The 17,033-nt window shown below is 49.4% G+C and overlaps 1 protein-coding gene across 2 annotated transcripts; it reads left to right on the forward strand.

The window, feature by feature from the left end:
• Positions 1-302: 302 nt before the first annotated feature.
• LOC139764793 (uncharacterized) lies at positions 303-12,284 on the forward strand. Of its 2 annotated transcripts, none has more exons than XM_071691682.1 (11): positions 303-839; positions 3,682-3,763; positions 4,317-4,482; positions 5,101-5,215; positions 5,566-5,760; positions 5,929-6,876; positions 7,770-7,939; positions 8,090-8,244; positions 8,726-8,869; positions 9,213-9,382; positions 9,953-12,284. In XM_071691682.1, exons 2-11 carry the CDS (start codon positions 3,685-3,687, stop codon positions 10,202-10,204), a joined length of 2,394 nt encoding a protein of 797 aa, XP_071547783.1. In that variant the 5' UTR covers positions 303-839; positions 3,682-3,684; the 3' UTR covers positions 10,205-12,284. The 2 variants fall into 2 exon arrangements, with proteins under 2 accessions (XP_071547783.1, XP_071547784.1); XM_071691683.1 differs by having other exon boundaries at positions 706-839; positions 5,569-5,760; positions 9,953-10,353.
• Positions 12,285-17,033: the final 4,749 nt, after the last annotated feature.

The following is a 17,033-nucleotide window of genomic DNA, read 5'->3' on the forward strand; positions in this document are numbered from 1 at the left end:
ACGGAAGCCTGCGGAACCGCACTTGGCTTCTCTGTATGGACTGCTATTGTTCAGTGTAGCGGTGGTGTCGTAAATGGTGGGTGTCGAGCTGGGGTAACCATCCCCCTGGGGTCGAGAGCTCCCCCTCCCCTTTCCCTCCGACTACACAGGGAACACAGTTCGTTTAAAGGTTCTTCAGGTGGGCAACACGCCCCTCCTCCACACCCACCCCAGGTGAGGCAGGAGGAGGAGGCGGAGGGTTGCCGGGTGTCGCCGGGCCACACAGTGTCTGTCCTGCATCAACACCAGCACGGCCGCCACTTGCAGACGTCGGCACCACCGCCGCCGCCATCGTCGCCTCTAGTTGGGTTCTCGACACCGACTCACACGCACCAGGAACCTCGGCCTCTCACGTATTCCCCAGCACCTCTGGCCGCCCCTCACAATACATACGTGTCGTCCTCTCACGAACCGACGCCGACGCACGCACCAGCACACAGTTTAAAGTCAAGTGTGGACACTGGAACCAGCCGATAATGATACGGAGGAACATTAGAGTGTAACCCTGTGTTGTGTGTGTGTGTCTCCTCCCTCCCTGTGTATGGGAGGTGTAGTCCTGGCTTAGTGTAGGGCCAGTGTGTGTCCTGTGTACACAGGAAGGTGTCTGACAGTGTACGGGTGTTGGGGGTGACCTGTGGGTGGTAAGGAGTGGCTGTGACACAGGAACCGGAGAGGTCACTACACCTCCCGACCACCAACTTGGCTTAGTGACCACAGTGGGCCGAGCCGGGCCCGTCCTGGCCTAGGCCAACTTGGGCCGAACACACGACACAGACTGATCCCTCACACCGCGACTCAAGGTAGTGGCAACCTTATCCTCATGTTTATTCATGACCTCCTGACCTCATACATGTCCCTCATTATCTGAGTTATTTATTTGTCTCATGTTTTATATCGCCGTTATCAGATGAACCTCAGTCATCACGTGACCTTAAGAACGACTGTACGACCCTTGAGCTCGACGGTATGGCCCTTGGGTGTGACGACCTGATCTTTATTCTACATAAGGGCCAGGCTCACAGACCGGGCCATGATTATTATACCCCAGGATCGTACCGTCGTCCTGTAAGGGCCAATAAACGACCCCGTCGTTAATCTTAACTAATTTATATCGTCTTTGCTCTGGGTTAATGACGACAGAAAACGAGACGCAGGGACGGGGTACCTACTTTACCCGTCCACCTCAGTAGACAGCAGATGTGTCTCACAAGTTGTGGTCATGTGATGACCTCAGGCGGGGAAGGAAGGGGGGGGGGGGGAAATCGAGGAGGTCAGCTCAGTGTGACGGAGGGTTGAACATATCTGTGTGTGTGTGTGTGTGTGTTTAGTTCTAGTTTGTCAATTGTGTTCACTGGGGTCAAGTCTAAGGTCAGAAATCCATCAACTTCCCTGAAGGTGTTTTAAGTGTATGAAATGTGTCGCCTCTACTTATAAGTGTAGCCAGACACTTACATTCAGCCGGTTACCGTGTTAAATTTTTTTTGTGTGTGATAACGGGGCTGTAAATAATAACGGGGTGCAAGAGATGTGATAATTAGGAGGGGAGGATTTTACCTCATCATCAAGACGGTACGATCCTTGGGGCCATAATGGCCCTGGCGGCTTTTGTGACCCAGTCATTAAAGGTAAGGTCAAAAGGTCACAATCATCGTATCCTAAGGTTGTGTTTGGTCGTGTTCAAGGTAATTTGACCTTCCTGTTCAAGGATGGTTCACCATCGTGTGGCTATAATGTTTCACTGTCGGTCCTGGTCGTTCACCGTTCCTCATAATGTTGTTCTTGTTGTTGTTGTTGTTGTTGTTGTGAGGCATGACTCAGCAGCTAACGGTCGGACGAACCAACTACCGGAATGAGCAGCCAGCCTGCAGTGTGGCCAATAGCGGCGAGTGGCAAGCGTGTTTACCTGGTACTCACGTACCACTGACCCGAAGCGAGCGTTGGCAACACTCCCTCCCTCCCTCACTCCTCCGTTCCATTTTTTCTTCGTTCTGTTGTTGTCGTCTTTATCGTTTTATATCTCAGTCATCCTTTCTTAATTGTTAATCATTTCCTCTAATATTTGATCTCTAATCTTCATATTTTCTTCATCTTTATACCGTAACGTGACCTGCCTTTTGACAAGCAGTTCATTATAATTTTGATATGAGAGCTACAGGAAGCTCCATGATGATACATGGTGTACATAACGAGACTCAGAATATATATTCCCTGACCTGGAGTGTTCAGCCTTGGGTCACTGTTGTTGCTGACGACCTGGGAGGGAGAAGTACCGGTCAACATGGCCCCCGCTGGTCGACCCCTCAGCCCATGAAACTCGACATGGGAGCGACAGGTCTTCAGGAGACACGGTTGGCTGACGAGACGCCAGGCCAGGAATACCTCCTTCATTTGGCGCGGTAATAACACTGCCGTCATGCGCTGAGTCACGTCAGCAACCCGCTGACAGCAGAAGAGTAAGAAGACACATACCTCAAGTTACGAACTCAGACTCCAGTTCACATCTGACGTCCCGACGCTTCCAGCAGTCCAGAAACAAAATCGATCCGCTTCGACGGTGTTGTTGAGGCGTTTTTGATCACCTTGTCATCAGGCGAGAACACATTCCTGTGGAATAACTCTACACCAAGAACTGGCTGGACCCCGTCGCGACTCGTGGTGTAAGAGATGGTTGGTCGTGCGCTTGTGCTCGGCTGAGGGTTATTTACGTGGGTGAGGGACGGCCTCGATCACAGGTTAACTGCGCCAGTGACCCTGGGATGACCTTTCATCAACCCTTGAAAAGTTCACGTGAGAATTTCTCAGAAAAGTCGGCGGGAACTGGTTGTATCCTGGGGTTTGGAGTGGCTTAGAGGAGGCGGGCCAGGAGTGGCCACAGACGGAGCCACATAGAAAACGCCAACTGCTCACCCTCACGGACTGACTTGTACGTATAGGTAGGTCCTCCTCCCTCAGCGTCATCAGGCTTGATGGTGACTCAGAGGTGATGCACAATAACCAGTAATAACCATGACAGCTCTCCTCTGAGGCTGGCAGACGTAGCGTGGTGGCGCGGACGGACGCTTCCTGACAACGTCTCTTGATGGGGGAGGTAAATGTTGACACACGGGAGGCAGCCAGTGTCTCTGGCAGGCTCACACGCCGCTTGTGTTGCCAAACTCAACATCAAGATAAAGACGGTGTTTTACCACGTCTCCGGATGAAGTAGAAAGAAAATAGAAAGAAGTTGATTTCACGAATAACAAGAACGGAACCAGTGAAAGAGGACATCTGGAGAGCAAGGGCGGAGTCTGGTAGCACTGGGAACATAGGTCTGTCAAAGAGCTTCTCACTCCAAAGGAATCTACATTTCCCTGCTACTGGACATTGGGCAGCAGGAAGCTTTAGACATGTGGATGTGGATACACCGCTAGTGAAAAATCACCATTGGCGAGGTTGTCATCTTTAGTGGGCGACGAACAGTACAGCATCATGACGGACTTTCTCGCTCGAAACGACTCATCTGTTTTCCTTTTCCTGATTGTTGCGCATTCTTGAAGCTGCAGGAACTTCATCAGAGAGATCTAATATATAATTTACATGATTGAATACCGTTTGATTTGGTGTATGTTGTTGTATGCTGTCTGATTTAACGTCTTCTTTCAGGCGATGTGGGCGTGGCGAGTTGTGGGCGTGGTGCTGGGAGCGGTGTTTGTGTGCGTGGTGGCTAAGCCCCTTGTGGATCCAGGTAAGGCACTGTCCACAGTTGTGGATCCAGGTAAGGCACTGTCCACAGTTCCCAAGATGGCCGCAGGTCTCAGAATATTTGTAAGAGACATTTTACGTCACATGCCTAGATGCACCAAGGTTAGAGTAGTAGTTATTGCAGGTTTAAAGACACTTGTGTTTAGTATATATTGGAATGGCGACTATTTAAAGTTTCACAGTATGTTGCTGACCACGTGTTCAACTCTTGGTTGCGGCAGTCGGCCCACAGTCAACCTAGGTGTTCATCCTTCTCTTAGAGGTCAATCGATAATTCGGATACCCGGCTTGCATTACGGTATATTAACGAGATTGCTTTAATTAGGGCATTCAGTTAGCCGTGCCGTCTCAGCTGACATGAAGGAAAATATAACATTGTTTTGAGAGGGGTCAAGCAAGATACATGACGAATATCTTGTTATGTTGGGAGAAGCAAATTTGCTTTCGCATGCCGAGTGACCAGTAACCAGGCTTGGAGTGATGAAGATAATGATGATGATGATGATGATGATGATGATGTGGTGTCGTGTTTCCAGGTCTGTTCGTGATCCAGGGAGTGTCCAGCTGTCGTAATGGGACCGGGTACTGTATTCTGGGCAACAACTGTTCCGTGGATGTGGACTTCCTGCCAGACTCCACCGACGGTCACTGTCGTGGCCTGAGGGACGCCTTCACGCCCAGGATCGACTTCGTCTGCTGCAAGTGGGTCCTTAAAACCTGTGGTATTGAAGGGTTTTAGTCTCAAGTTTTAAGGAGTCTTATATCCCTAGTTTGAAGGGGATCTAACGTTAGTTTTAAGGGATCTTGGTCCGCTTTACTTCGTCTTTCTTATGTTTAAAGGTTCTTATCGTGTGTTCAGGTTCCTCTCCTTATATATTGAAGTAGTCTTACATCACCATAGGAATGTTATAGTATTGTTTGGTGTAGTTCTCCCTACATTCAGAGGGCTTTCCAGAGTTTTTGTAGATATCAAACTACAGTAGTTGGAGCTACGTTCATTGACGTAGGCCTGGTGCTTGACTGACCATATCTGGTGCCTGACTGACCCTGTCTGATGCCTGACTGACCCTGTCTGGTGCCTGACTGACCCTGTCTGATGCCTGACGGACCCTGTCTGGTGCCTGACTGACCCTGTCTGGTGCCTAACTGACCCTGTCTGGTGCCTGACTGACCCTGTCTGGTGCCTGACTGACCCTGTCTGGTGCCTGACTGACCATGTCTGGTGCCTGACTGACCATGTCTGGTGCCTGACTGACCCTGTCTGGTGCCTGACTGACCCTGTCTGGTGCCTGACTGACCCTGTCTGGCACGTACCCCCAGGTACAATCCACTGGGGAAGGTGACCAGTGACCCGCCAACAACAACCCTCTCGTCCTACACCATCACAGACGTCTTCTCCATCATCGACCAGGAAGTGGCCCAGCAGCAGGAGCAGGTATGTCGTAGCGTCGTCCACACTTCTCGTCTAACCTTCCCTCTGTGCACCAGTAGAGGATGTTGTTCTATCCCTCTGAGTCTTCTAGAGTTTTATAATAAAAGGATCATTAGTCTCGGGGGCTGAATCATGTAACAATCTTTGATAATAAACACCTCGACTCAACACTCAGACTTTGATCCTTCTCATAGACTTGTACAAGTTACACCTTAGAGTATAAGATGACCCTCCAGCTTCCTGAAAAAGTAAAGCAAAGCATTTTCTGTCTTCCCGTGTGTGTGTGTGTGTGTGTGTGTGTGTGTGTGTGTGTGTGTGTGTGTGTGTGTGTGTGTGTGTGTGTTTCTGGTCAGGAGGAGATGGATTACGAGAACCTGAACCCGGAGAACCTTATTGACATCGTGGGCGTGGTGACGGACTTCACGGGCATCATCGGCCTGGTGACGCGCCCCTGGACTGGCACGCTACCCACCAGGGCCTCCACGCCCACGACCACGCCCACCACCCCTCGCCAGACCACCGCGCCTGATGATCCTACCACAGACCAGGTGACCACATTATATATATATATCACTTTTGAAGTTTATTATCATTTTGGTTTGATACCTTTACCACTGAACGTCTGTTGTTGTATCCAACCTGTTCGTATTCTGTGTCATTATACGAGATTATCTGGTCTGGCTAGTGTGTACTGAGGCTCTTCCCTTACCCCGTAGACCACAGAAGTGACTGAGAGTTACCACCAAGTCCCGACGGACCTAGAGGAACCTCCCGTCGCTGAGGAGGACGACCAGTCGTCCGTCGTCGCACCCTACACGACCCTGGGACCCGACCTCCTACCTTCAACTGTGGCTGGTCGTCCCTCACAACAGCCTGGCGGTGTCTCCCAGGACGACAGTATGAACACCATCTTCCTACCACATTACCCGGTCGTCGACCAGTCTCCAGAGGCCCCTCAGGTCGAGGCCCTGGAGGCAACGTCGGAGACTGTGGTGTTAGAGGCGGAGGCGACCAGTGTGGAAAATGGCCAAGTCCTGGACTCCAGCAGTGGCGTGTGGCAGTCACACCCTCCTCCTGCGTCGAGCACAGAGCCGCCTCCAAAGGACCAGGTTGTGGCGTCCGAAATGATGGGTGTGGTGGAACCAGGTGTCGACGGGGGTGGCCTGGGGGTGATGGACCAGGCTGGGGTGGTGTTCCCAGATGGGGATCCTGGGGTGATGGACCAGGCTGGGGTGGTGTTCCCGGGTGGGGATCCCGGGGTGATGGACCAGGCTGGGGTGGTGTTCCCAGGTGGGGATCCCGGGGTGATGGACCAGGCTGGGGTGGTGTTCCCAGATGGGGATCCCGGGGTGATGGACCAGGCTGGGGTGGTGTTCCCAGATGGGGATCCTGGGGTGATGGACCAGGCTGGGGTGGTGTTCCCAGATGGGGATCCCGGGGTGATGGACCAGGCTGGGGTGGTGTTCCCAGATGGGGATCCTGGGGTGATGGACCAGGCTGGGGTGGTGTTCCCAGGTGGGGATCCCGGGGTGATGGACCAAGTTGGAATGTTCCCAGACGGAGAGGACCCGGGGGAGTTCGACTACTACGCCAACTACCCAGACCAGCTCCTCCTGCAGCCGGTCAACCAGAATATCTGCGGCTTCAAGGGCTTGAAGAACTACGTGAGTGGTAGTGTAGCCTCCACCAGCTGCCCACACTGGCTCACACCACCACACACTCTGACTCACACCACCACACTGACTCAAACCACCACACATTCTGACCCACACCACCACACATTCTGACTCACACGACCAAACACTCAGCTTAGCATCTGAACCAGTTGCTGCTCAATCAGTCTCACACAACCACAACTTGTGTCTAACATCTGAACTATTTAACTGATATGTATTCTCTTACCTGTTAAATTTCAGGACGTTAAAGATAACTTGATCATTTTTAATCAATGGTTACTTCCAGTATTTTTTTCTTTGATATCTTAGACATGATAGGAAAATACATTATCCATCAAAGGCAAGATCTCTCCCACGTCACCTTACTAACACACACACTCGAACACTGCCAGAAACATCATCTTAGTACAAGGTGGGAAAAGAATAACACTTCGTATTAGCTAAAGGTTTATGTGTACTGGATGTTATAGGAATGATGATTATCTCTTCCTATAACTGGTTGTTGCCACAGAGAACATTCCTGTTTATGGATCATACATGAGACCGTGATACGCCTGAGATGGAAGGTGTCCCAGTAGAAGAGACTTGGTGTTGATATGTGAGCCTTTGGTTGCAAGGTGGACAAGTCTCGTACTGTTTTGAAATTCAGGTCATGAGAGGTACGAATGAGGTCGTGTAGAAGGGGTTGTTAGGGAGATATCAGATGTGGTGGTAGTACCAGTCAAGCTGTAGGATGCTTGGTGTTGTGGAGGCTGGGTTGTGAGGGAGATATAAGATGTGGTCGTACTACCAGTCAAGCTGTAGGATACTTGGTGTTGTGGAGGCTGGGTTGTGAGGGAGACATCAGACGTGGTGGTTATAATGAGTCTTGTATTCGACAGATACCTCATGAGTGGAGCAGCAGGATCCTGGGCGGTGTTGTCGCCTCCACAGTGGAGTGGTGTTGGGTTGCGGCCATCATGGAGCGTCGTCAGGGTGGGGACAAGTACCTGTGCACCGGGGCGTTGGTCGAGTCTGACCTCGTCCTCACAACCGCCAGCTGCCTCAAGAGGCAAGTGTCTCTCTTGCCCTTACCCTCCAGATCCAGCAGGGTGACTACAACTCACTTAGAAAATGGTTGTTCTAACGTGCGATCTCTGTTTCACGTCGACCGTCAACCCACCAGATCCAACGTGTGACCCGTCGCGTGTTTGTGTTCCAGGCTGGAGTCGCGTGACCTGTCGCGGTACATCGTGGTGTTGGGGGACAGCAACCTGCGGGAGCACTTGCCCTACGGCATCCAGTTCCACTCCCTGGCTGAGGTGGTCACCCACCCGGACTACTTCACCTCCGGAGGTGCTCACGCCAACGATATAGGTTAGTCTACCCTCTCCCGCCCCACCTGCTCCACCTTACAGTACACAAGTGAGATCAGTTGTACCTACAGCTCCCCCTGGTGTACTAACAGCTCCCCGTTGGTGTACTGACAGCTTCCCCCGGTGTATTGACAGCTCCCCTGGTGTACTGACAGCTCCCCCTGATGCACTAACAGCTCCCCCTGGTGTACCAAAAGCTCTCCCTGGTGTACTGACAGCTCCCCTGGTGTACTGACAGCTCTCCCTGGTGTACTGACAGCTCTCCCTGGTGTACTGACAGCTCCCCCTGGTGTACTGACAGCTCTCCCTGGTGTACTGACAGCTCTCCCTGGTGTACTGACAGCTCCCCCTGGTGTACCAAAAGCTCTCCCTGGTGTACTGACAGCTCCCCTGGTGTACTGACAGCTCCCCCTAGTGTACCACCAGGTTCCTCCCCGCTGCCCCACTGTGGTGTACTCACACACGTCTCCTGGCATCGCTAGGTGTGGTGAGGCTGGTGGACCACGCGACGCTGAGCGACAACGTGTGTTTGGTGTGTCTGGCTCAGCAGGACGCGCTCTTCCCTTCCAGGACCTGTACCGTCACCGGCTATGGTCTGGACCGCCTCCCCCAGCATCTGGTCAAAGGTCAGTTACCAGGTCAACCCCCAGGTCATGGTTACAGGTTCGTGAAGAGGTCAGTTCAGGTCCAGGTCAGTTGGGTCTCAGGGGTGTTGAAGTGATGGCCGGGACCATCATACACCCTCTATATATACCGTCTCATTAACTTGCCAGGTTGGACTAGATTTAATATCTACAATTGTACCGTATATGTTCCCCATTTTCTACGTATCCTATAGCCCCATTTTCTCCCCTTTTGAACTCTTTAATGTCTTTCCTATTTATTTTTCTCTCATTCATCCCCAAGTCCTCTTACATCGACGAGAACTTCTATGACAGAGGCTGACTGATCCTGGCCTGGTGTTGGCAGGTGTTGGAGACATGGTGCCGTCTGACGGTGTGTTGCGTCAGTTGTCTGTGCCAGTACTGGAGAAGAAGGAGTGCCAGGCGGCGCTGGAGAATGTGACGGGCTCCACCATCCTCGCCTCCTCTGATTCCTTCCTCTGTGCTGGGGGCTTCGACCACGCCGCCGCCTGCTACGTCAGTATACACTGCTGTAGTTGTACACGCCTTCCTTCATTGCCTTCCATATCAGTATGTTTCTCTCTCTCCTACACGAGGTAAGCCTCTTGAACACAGCGGTACGACCCTTGAACACGACGGTACGATCCTTGAACACGACGGTACGATCCTTGAACACGGCGGTACGATCCTTGAACACAGCGGTACGATCCTTGAACACAGCGGTACGATCCTTGAACACGGCGGTACGATCCTTGAACACGACGGTACTGACTCTTTCGGTATGATGGCCAGGGCTTTGATGTGGCCCTTTAGGGGTCAGGTCAATCATACCCAAGGGTCGTGCTTACGAATTAAAGTATAAAACGAGAGTAATGTACCTTGCAGTAACTACCACAGTTTATATAACTATATACACCCAATCTTTCAGTAACTACCACAGTTTATATAACTATATACACCCAATCTTTCAGTAACTACCACAGTTTATATATATCTACACTCAGTCTTGTAGTAACTATCAGTTTATATTACTATATACACCCAGATCTGTAATGTATATACGTATAGCTGTTCTCTTCATTACAGAGTTCTTTGGACGGTGGGTCACCGCTGGCGTGTGAGGCAGGCGGGCGATGGTTCCTGGCTGGGCTGGTGTCGTGGTCGCGGGGCTGCGCACGTCCCGACACACCCAGTGTTTACACCAGAGCCACCTCCTTCACTAGCTGGACTCAGGCCACTTACCTCCGCATGTTGGGCTTCCTCACCCACCAGGGCTACTCCCACAAGGTCCGCTGGATGCACGAACGTCTCGAGAAGATCAATAAGGAGTTTGCTTGAGAATATAGTCGTCATGGAGGGCACTTGGTACAAATATATGACTTGGCTTAGGGTAGACACGACCCGTAGCTAGAGAATGTAGAGACGAGTCGCTTCTCATGTTGCCTGTATAGACATTAGCAGCGACGTCGTGTAGAGGTAGATAGATTCCTTCAAACTTGTTCGTGAGGTAGTTCAACAATCCACATATAGCTTGTACCTTTTGTTTACACTTTTGGCTGCCCGGATTTGAAGTAGTGTGGTCTCGAAACTGTGGATGAAAATACATCTTTCTGTTGTTTATGTTAAGATCTGCGAATGCGTGCTTGAAGACCAGTCACCATTGTCATGTGAAAAGTAGTTTCGGTAGATTGTTTCCATGGAGTTTATAGACTTGTAAAGAGTTGACAGGAATCTAGTAACAAGCAGGTAGAACAATACTGACAGGTAATGTGTAGTCGTAGAATGTTTGATGTTAGTCCTATATACACTGTTGACCGGTAATGCAATGCTTTATGTATCTCTAGTAGTCATAAGGAACCAATGTAAGGAACTTATGAAGTTCCAGTGTACCACAGCAGCCGTGGATCACCTCACAAACTGTGCGGGTCGACAGCCTCACCCGCCCCCAAACGAATGCATGATACGTCAGATGATATATGATATATGTCTATATCTGTAGATCCCATAAGTAATATATAACCCACATTATAAGTTAACTTATCAGGGTTATTGGATCATTTAGATACACATAATATTTTATCTTATGCGTGAGGAAATGTGGTGTTTTATCTCGACCATCTTAAGGGCAGCCCTAGTAACCTGTCTTGTGGGTCAGGTTACACTGGCGTCCACGGTCAGGCAGACGTGGACGAGGAATAAAGAGACTTTGACGACCAACAAGAATGATGGTCTAGATTACGATGGCTTCATTTTTTGCTGATTTACTGTATCATTCTGACACCACAGACGAAATCAAATGCTAAATATGATGGTGTACACGCTAGTAATGACTCGAATTATTTGTTCTTCACAAAAGAATAGCATTTATCATATTGTTTAGAGTATTACATATTATTATATGTTTTTCACGCATCATTATCTTCGTCCATTATGCTTGGGAATGTAGTATACCTTTCATATGATCAAGTTTGGCACACACTGATATTCCCAGGGCTGACCCAGCAGTCTGACCTGCTGACGTAATATAGGTTTTATATAAACATCTCTCAAAAAAAAAGAAGAACGTTTTCCTCTTCAGGTATAGTTCCGTTCGCCACCGCGAAGCGTCTGTTCAAAACTTTTAATCCTAAGGAATGCAGACAGGAACAGGCTCCTGGATCTTGATCCTCTCAAGGACAAGTGAAGACACTAAATTCAGGTGAGACGACCCTGGTCCCTCAGGATGAAGGTGTCGCTCCGGTGTGCTCGAAGCTTCATTATGGAAGCCTCGGATCCGACTGGTCTGTTAGCTTCACCTTAAAAACCTTTATCTGAACCCGTGTTGACACATCCCTGTGTTGAGTGAGGCTCTGGCAGCACGTCGAGGAGACTCATAACATACAATCGGGACTCAGATTGAATCATGTTTCATTGTCTCACAATATGGTCTATTCTGAAGCTTCGTGTGGGATGTAAGGGTGAGTATGCGATTCCCTGAAACCTGTAGTCTCCCTCCTGTATTGTGAGTAGGTGTAATGCTGTAATTTAGTGCAGAAAATGTGAGTTAGAGTTGCTAACGTTTCCAGTTAGCAGTGAATAGTAGCGGTAGCGAACCTACGTGGGCTGCTGAGTGTAAAGGGTTTACGGGAGTGTCTGTGATCCATGTAGTTGATGACTCCGTGTGTGACTGGGGGAAGTTATAACAAGGCTTCCTCAAGTCTAATTTGAGTCTCACAGGCAACATCTTTATTATCATCTTTCATGTCATAATTCTTAGATATTTTCCTTATTTATAGTTAGTGTGTCTCTTCCCTGTCTCCATATTTATTGATTGATTTCGAAACGATCGAGATAAGAAATGTAACGCGTGTGTTTGTTTGAGCTTTTTTTTTATTCATTTTATTTATCATCTTGAAAGCAATAAAGATGTGAATTAGAACTTGTTTGTGGTTTGTGGTTTTATTTAGGAACAAGTTTGAGCTTCAAATATTTGTTTTGGTTTGTTTTTGTATTGTGCTGACTTTCTGTCGCAGGAGGTAACCGTATTGTGATTTCAGTCGAATTTGTTTCACTCGAAAAAAAAAATATATATATATTGTTATAGCTTTATGTATATTTACTGGTACAAAGATGTGTGCTAAAACCAAGGGACATTTGAAGTTATGATGGGATTACAAGATGTAAACATGAGAGTAAGTGTGTCCTCTTTATTTTTGTTTATAATTACCCCAGGACCATTTTCTGTGAAAGTCATGGTGTTTACCCTGGATCTTTGTGATGACTCGTGCAACGCGTCGAGGGAGGCTGCAGTACTTCCAGCAGCAGCTGCAGCAGTAAGGGATATGTAGACTCCCGTGGAACGAAAAGTTCTTTGACGCGACTGTACGCTCAGTGATGTGCAGCCTCGCCGAAGGTGATTTTTTATCCCCCACTCGCGGTGTAACCTCGATCTGGGAGAGTCCGGTAACACCAACTGTCCCTTGTTGTTTTTTTTAGAGGCTGACCAAAGGAATTACCTGGAGGCTTATTAGGCCTATCCCTGAGGGCGGGTCATGACCCTACCGTCAGGAGGGGGCTGGGCCCGCCACATCTGTTGTGCTTATTTACCAGCCAGAGGAAGGATGAACACCTGGGTGAGCTGTGGGTCGCCGCTGCACAGCTGGGTCCTGGAGACTAAAGTGTCGGAGGAGGATGTCGTACCTGGGAAGTGATCGTAACAAGATTGGAAGACGTAGTCCAGTGTCGCTCTTGGCCGACGATGTGTGAGTGTATGACATCAGATGGCCTTACAGTGTGTGTGTGTGTGTGTGTGTGTGTGTGTGTGTGTGTGTGTGTGGATATGTTGTCCACCAGAATGACGTGAACGATCCAATATCCTGACATTTCTCCATCGCTCACACGACTCGTGCTGGTGGTCTGCGGAGGGCCACATACATGCAGGCCTCGCGGGAAACACACTTCCTGACATTGTGCCGGATGCTTCCTCCTGTATTACCTTATTATGGCGTTAATAGTGACAACAGTAGGTCAAGGTCAGGATAGAAGGGAGCCAACGCGTATTGTTGGAAGGTTCTCTCTCTCTCTCTCTCTCTCTCTCTCTCTCTCTCTCTCTCTCTCTCTCTCTCTCTCTCTCTCTCTCTCTCTCTCTCTCTCAGTCTGGATCCATACGCCCACCTTCAGGGAGACCGGGTTTTCATCCATCATGAAAACCTGCGGTTCGGTCTGCGCCTTCATTGAGTACTGCCTGTTTGAGGTCAAAGGTCATAGCTCATTTAGCTAAATCATTTAGCTTTATCTGTGGCTGAATGACGTTCTGGAGCGAGACTTAAGACACTTCCCCCCCCCCCCCCATCAAACTTGGTCAGTAGTCACCACACATCCCATTTTCTTCAAGCCAGGTTAATAGAAAATGTATCGTATCTTTACGATTAATTTTTTTTTTCTAGCCTCATTCTTTATTGTGGTCAGAGAAATGATTTTATGTTTTCGTTGTCTCCTCCTGGGAGAAAGATAATTGTGAGGAGGGATTTTGTGGCAAGGGTCTAGGTGAATGGCGGATGTGGGTTGGGAACTTCCTGGAATCTGGTGATTGGGTGGACCTTAACGAGGTCACGTGATGCCTACTGTGACGTAGCCGGGGGAGGGGGGCATATTCATTTTTTTCTGCCTCGTTTTGATGTCAAATAGATTTTTCATCGCTGGGGAAGAATGATGATGAAGGTGATGGAGAAGCGAATATCACCTGTGAGTCAGACGAGGGACATGCAGCAATAACGCCCCCTTCCCCTTCCCCCTTCCCCTTCCCCTTCCCCTTTCCCCTTCCCCTTCCCCTTCCCCATCCTTCCCTCCGAACCTGAGTCAATGCTGACGTCACAGTCGTGACGTCATGAGTGAAAGTACGTACAGGTCTGGGGGTTCCCGGCTTAGAGGCCACGCCCACTTCCTTGGCGGGCCCCCTCCCATCATCCACCACGCCTCCCATACTGTGCTGTGCGCCTCCCTCACACCACAGACACACGCGGGAATATGCAACTTAGGTATTTCATAACGTTCCAAGTTACAGGAGAGTGTAGTGCGCTGGGTCACTGTAACTTATTCTGTAACCGGCTGAGGTACGGGGTCTCCACGGTACAGTGTACCCTGGTACCTACTGCTGTACCTTTCCTGACCTTGGACCTCGGCAGAGTGTGAATCCTCGACGGTACAGTGTACCTTGGTACCTACTGCTGTACCTCTCCTCGACGGTACAGTGTACCCTGGTATCTACTGGGTAAGCTTAGCCCGTACCAAGTCGGGCAATATAGAACGAAGACTCATAAACACAACATTAACATGACTGCAACCAGTCAGGAGCAGGCTAGGGTCACCATCCAACGCTTCTATGTGACTCTCTGTGTACACTGTATTGTGTGACAACATACAAAGTGGCTCATGAAGATTATGATGTACGCAAGACGTACAGTTACATGTAGACTAGTCAAGTCTGGGGAAAAGGGAGAGGTTGAACTGCAGAAGCCATTGTCGATGCCTTTGGCTAAGAACCAGAAAGATTTATCTGTTGACTAAGTTAAGGCATGTTGGACATTACAAAGAGCGGAACAGAAAGTAAGATGGAATGATTCAGGCGAGAGGAAATGTTTTGTGGCACAATTCGTTCTGTTGCTGATGCGATAACTGTCAGAATACGATTCTCAAACCATGACTCGGGGAAGAATGGTACACTAGACGAAGGGACGTAGTGTTCCATACCGCACAAAGTTCTGCTGTATGGTCAGCACAGCTGGAGGCATCGCGACCGACAAAGTGGAAATGATTCGAAGGAAAGTCGGCCGATCAAGAACGATCACTGAGCGCTCCCAAACTGCTCAAATTACCATTTCACAAGGGAGATGGCGCGATTGTCGAGGTTAGTGGGAGGTGATAGAGATAAGATTGTGGTCGAAAGACTTTGGAAAAGGAGCAGAAGTCGTATAATACATGGCGGAGATACGAAGATGATAATGAGGTCACGTATGATGGTAGAGTCGCTGGGAACCCAGAGGGTCTCCTGGGTTCGGGAGGGGTCTTTCCAGCCGGCTGGTCCACTGGTGGTGTGCAGGTCCGGGTCAACTGACACTGTCACTTTCAGTCATGTATTTCACAACCGTCGTCTGATGTCGGGATTCATCTGTTTTTCCCCAGCCTTTCGTGTGACCCCGAGACTTTCTCTCTCGTGCATGATCTGGCGTCTTGTGGTTATGTAGATAACGTTGCCTTGGATGAAGACTGGGGCGCTCGACCGGGAGATGGCCATGTTAATGCCCCGGAATTGACAGACACCTGGTGACCCTGTTATAAGACACTGATATTTGATGGGTCTGTTTATCCTTCCTTACACACACACACACACACACACACACACACACACACACACACACACACACACGGGAGGAATACAACAAACACATGATAATGAAGTGTAATTACTTCTTGACCTACCAAGTAAGAAGTTAAAGATTCCTTGAGTAATTATTACGAGTGAAAATGTTTACATTCTCAGGGATCCCACACCTAGCAGGTTCAGGTCGGTCTGTAGACGGTCAAAGAGAGATGGCGAACGAATGTATCTGATGGAAAATAGAATATCAAGAAAGTGAACGTATCTTCTGTGGAAAGACGACTTGAGTCAGTTGTTTCAGCCTCGGGAACCCACCACACCGAGAATTGGCCATTAACCCACCTGAGCAGGACATAACGACCCTTGTGCACGATGGTACGACCGTACTGAACACAAGGGTGCGACCTTTGAGGAGTATCATGTCTCATAGGCTTTTGACCCGACCCTTTGCAGTCAGGTCTGGTCAAAGGCCGCCTCACTAGGACTAAAACGTTGTGCTCTCGTGTTAAAGGATCCTGCAGAAGGGGTGGGACGCGGGACGACCTTGTGGCAAATGACACGAGCTGGCCAGTCGGAAACGTACATTTTCCTGGTGTTAGAAAGTGAGAGACGCGTGTATCCCAGTGAAGACAGAAGGTAGGTAAAAGTTGCTGAAGTAATAGCATCACATCCACGGAAGATATTGTATAATATGGACTCTGACGGGTTGTTGATTGGGTGTAATTTGCCTACTGGCTCGATCCCTTCTTCAGGAAAAGATTTGTTCTTCGTGAATGGAGACAATGAAGTGCCTTTTCGATGACACAGAGTAACTTAGGAAAGATATAAAGGTGTATAGTTGCGTGGCAACTGTCGCTCCTTCATGTGATTGCGATGGGCGGCAGTGGGTGAGGCTGGTGGTCAGGAGACGTACGTGTTGGTAAGGTAGTAGTAGGTTGTGGGAGAATGTGAGGGCTTCCCCCAGCCATAGGGCCTTGGCTGGCCGGGTCTTCCAGCCCTCAAGGTCACGGACGCCACCACAATCCCTCCCTTGTTTTTTTTCGGCCTAGGTAGATCCGTGTGGGTCCCCCGTCCTCTGCTGCAACGAGGATGGTTCCAGAGTGTGAGGAACTTCGATGCTCATGAGTCAAAAGTTTGGAGTAAAACTTTCAACCTGCGCTCCGTGTGGAGGAAACAGTCTATTCTCCGTTTGTTATGACAGTTTTCTACGATATCGTGTTCCGGGTGTGTGAGACTGTGTGTATTACTGAACCATTGCTTTCCCTTTCCAAACATATCATTTTCCCTCAGTGGTGAGTTCCAGCATGTCGT

The sequence above is a fragment of the Panulirus ornatus genome, chromosome 51 (genome assembly GCF_036320965.1).
Source record: "Panulirus ornatus isolate Po-2019 chromosome 51, ASM3632096v1, whole genome shotgun sequence".
NCBI lineage: Eukaryota > Metazoa > Arthropoda > Malacostraca > Decapoda > Palinuridae > Panulirus > Panulirus ornatus.